This window comes from Garra rufa, chromosome 17, assembly GCF_049309525.1.
Source record: "Garra rufa chromosome 17, GarRuf1.0, whole genome shotgun sequence".
In the NCBI taxonomy this organism is placed as follows: Eukaryota; Metazoa; Chordata; class Actinopteri; order Cypriniformes; family Cyprinidae; genus Garra; species Garra rufa.
This window is the reverse complement of record NC_133377.1, coordinates 17,091,977-17,095,876: the sequence shown is the minus strand read 5'-3', so window position 1 is coordinate 17,095,876 and position 3,900 is coordinate 17,091,977. Positions and strand designations below refer to the sequence as shown.

The 3,900-nt window shown below is 40.7% G+C and overlaps 1 protein-coding gene across 1 annotated transcript; it reads left to right on the top strand.

Moving 5' to 3' along the window:
• The first annotated feature begins 1,088 nt into the window (after nt 1-1,088).
• On the top strand, nt 1,089-3,565 carry LOC141290331 (E3 ubiquitin/ISG15 ligase TRIM25-like). Its single transcript, XM_073822507.1, has 4 exons — nt 1,089-1,687; nt 2,723-2,818; nt 2,936-3,169; nt 3,254-3,565. Exons 1-4 carry the CDS (start codon nt 1,115-1,117, stop codon nt 3,440-3,442), a joined length of 1,092 nt encoding a protein of 363 aa, XP_073678608.1. The 5' UTR covers nt 1,089-1,114; the 3' UTR covers nt 3,443-3,565.
• Nucleotides 3,566-3,900: the final 335 nt, after the last annotated feature.

Here is a 3,900-nt window from a genome sequence, read left to right as displayed (position 1 = left end):
CACTATAAGCCTTGGACTTCCTTTTCCTTATCACAAAGTATTGTCCAGTGTTTAGATCTCTCCTAGTGTTAGCAACTCTACGGAGCCAATTCTAAGTTTCTTGAGGCTTGTTAAGTCTGGTTATTCATGTCTCAATTTATTGCCTGGTTTATCTCATCTAGTCTGATTTCTGCCCTGCTGAAAAAAACAGCATATGCTGGTTATGTTTTGGTGCTGGGATGCTGGGATGCTGGTTTTAGCTGGTATATGCTGGTCCTTTGCTGGTTTATGCTGGTCCCTTGCTGGTTTATGCTGGTCATGTTGCTGGTTAATGCTGGTCCTTTGCTGGTTTATGCTGGTCCTGACCAGCAACATGACCAGCATAAACCAGCAAAGGACCAGCATTAAGGACCAGCATTAACCAGCTAAGGACCAGCATAAACCAGCAAGGGACCAGCATAAACCAGCAAAGGACCTGCAAAAACCAGCTTTTTCAGCAGGGTGCATGCCCTGGATTTATTGTTTGGCTTGCAATAACCCTTCGTGTTGCCTTTTCTGACTCTGTCCGTCCCTCGTTTGATCCTTGACTGTCTGTTTGGATTACCCATTTGCCTCCTGAGATGGCGATGCCCCCGGAAGGATCTCCAGAGGTGGCGGCTGAGAGTGCAGAGCAAATGAACTAATAACATTAAAATAATGATGTGGGCCAAGACATAAAACAGGAGAGCATCTGGGACTACCATATCTGTTTATATGTGCCATGCACTGTGCTTTGTCTTTTATTTATGCATACTTGACATGCCATGCCAATTATCTTGCAGTATCTTGCAGTCCAGGAACAGCGATTCTGTTCATACTGTAGTTTTCAGTACTGCAGCACAATATAGTAAATAAGTGCAACACTTTAGTAGTATCAGTTCAGTTGTTTTACTCTAGTTTATGTCAGCTTTTGTAACCTTAGTTTTCTAGTTTAAGTGGAGACTTACCTGCTGAACTTTAGTATTTGAGTTTATAGATTAACAGACATACCTGTATCACATGGTTTTATTAAACACAAAACCAGGAAACTCTGTTGAGAGAACCCAGAACTTAGGCTGTTGTATGTTTGTCTGTATTAGTGTGTACAAGCAGAGAAATGGCAGAAGCCAGTGTTTCAGAGGAGCAGTTTATTTGTCCACTGTGTTTGGATCTACTAAATGATCCAGTGACCATTCCCTGTGGACACAGTTACTGTATGAGCTGCGTTACAGACTGCTGGGATCGAGAGGATCAGAAGAGAGTCTACAGCTGCCCTCAGTGCAGACAGACCTTCAGTCCAAGACCTACTTTAGGTAAAAACACCATGCTGGCTGAAGTGGTGGAGACACTGAAGAAGACCAAACTACAAGCTCTTGTTCCTGCTGGACCTGGAGACGTGGAGTGTGACATCTGTACTGGAAGAAAACACAAAGCTGTCAAGTCCTGTCTGGTGTGTCTGGAGTCTTACTGTCAAACTCATTTTAAGCGTCATGAGGAGTTTCGCTCAGGAAAGAAACACAAAGTGACTAATGCCACTGAACGACTGCAGCAGATGATCTGCAATCAACATGATAAACTTCTGGAGATTTTCTGTCATACTGACCAGCAGATAATTTGCATGTTGTGTGCAAAGGATGAACATAAAAACCATGCCACTACATCAACTGAAGCAGAAAGGACAGATAAAGAGGTATGAATTGGTTTTACACACTGAATTAATGCTGACATTTGAAGTGTCCCTCCTCATTGGCATTATACAACTTCATCACAAGGTGAATGGGTCATGTGAGCGCCACTCCCACTTGTTATTGCCGCATTGTTTCTCTTCATTTAATAATATGCTGGTCTTTGCTCAACTTTGTCAACATCAATGGTCACTGTTTTGTGTATCTTAGATCTATATGTAATCAAAATTCACATGGATTTCAATATTTTTTTGTAAATTTCTGTAAAAAAAAAGAAATTATATATATATATATGTATGTTTGAGTGTTGATCAGTTTAGCATAAGCTCCATTACTAATTCCAAAACGTCACTTTAGACCTAGTAACGAAGGAATGTTAAGTTGCTTCATTGAAAGCCTATTGTATTACTGTATTAAAACCTCACTGTATCAATATGAGTATTATGAGATGGACTGAGCGAGTGATTAACATACCTGCATCTGATAGAGCACTCATTATTCATATTCACTATGATATGACATTAGTTTGAATGTTTACTGAAGAAATCATTAATATCCGTTCATCTGTTAAAGGTGATTTTGCTGCTCAGTGCAGTTATTCTCTGTGTCAAGCTGTTGTTGAAGCTAAAAATAAATTCTGTTTAACTTTACAGTTTAAAAGTTTAGTAAAAAACTGCATTTTTGAACTATAAACAAGTACATTCTCGCCTGAAAACCTCAACACTACATTCCTTGACAGACCCGGCTAGAACAAGTGGAGTGATACAAAATTGTGAAAGTGCGTTCCTGTAGCGATACCAGTAGAATATCTTGCAGTTCTCAAACAATCAGATTTGAGAACCAGAACAAACTGTTGTATGTGTGTGTGTGTGTGTGTGTGTGTGTGTGTGTGTGTGTGTGTGTGTGTGTGTGTGTGTGTGTGTGTGTGTGTATATGTATATATGTATGTATATGTTTTTTTAAGAAGCAGTTAGCTTTGCAAATTATGATTTTGTGATATTTTATATTTGTCTCATGTTTGCTTTTTGTTTATCTTTCAGAAACACTTGAAGGAGACACTACAAAAATTCCAGCAGAGAATGCAGCAGAGACAGAAAGATCTTCAGCAGCTGAGAGAGGCTGTGGAGTCTCATAAGGTGAGTTTAGAGAAGAAGAGAAGTTTGAGACTCAGTTTGGACTCTCCTCTTGATCAGTCCCACTGAAGCTGCTGTGTAAGAAATCAGTAAGAGCTGATTGTGATGTGTGTCTAACAGCGCTCTGCACAGACTGCAGTGGAGGACAGTGAGAGGATCTTTACTGAGCTCATCCGCTCCATTGAGAGAAGCCGCTCTGAGGTGACACAGCGGATCAGAGATCAGGAAAAGGCTGCAGTGAGTCGAGCTGAAGGACAAATTAAGCACCTGGAGCAGGAGATTGATGATCTGAAGAGGAGAAATGCTGAGCTGGAGCAGCTTTCACACACAGACGATGACATCTATTTTCTGCAGGTAGCCCAACTATAGTGCAGGTTCTTGGGGATGGTATGAGGTAATGAGGTCTTAGTTTGAGTAATGGTTATTGTCTTTCTGTAGAGTCTTCAGTCTCTCTCAACTCCTCCTGAAACTACAGACAACATCACTGCCAGTTTCCTCTTTTCGTTTGATGTTGTGAGAGAATCTGTCAGTCAGCTGAGACAGAAACTGGAGGATTTCTGCAAAGACCAGATGAAAAAGATATTGCGTGAAGATTCGTCTGCTCTCTGTAAACAGTTTAGGTCTTAAAATGAGGTATTTTTTAGTCTTTTAGGTTTACCTGTGTTTTACACTGTTCATGTCTGTTGATTCCCACAGTCACTCACAGCAACATTGTTTCCATGACACGAAAGGACTTCTTACGATGTAAGTCAGAAATAACACAATGACATAATGTTTACTTTGAAATTTCTAATTCTAATTATTTTGTGGAGAATATCAGACTCACAAATGAATAAACCAAATAATACCATTCAATATACTTTTACAATACGTTGAACAAAAATGTTTTGGCCTCATTTTTCAAGACTTCTGCGGCACACTTGGTTTCGACCCCCTACATTGCACATGTCTGCGGCGCGTTACGGCTCAGACGCAGCTACTTTAGTCAATGCTTATACCAGCCGGCTCGTTGAAGCGTCCCAGAACCGGCTGTCCACGCTGCATCGCTAAATGGCTAAGGGCCCGTACACACCAAGAATGATAAC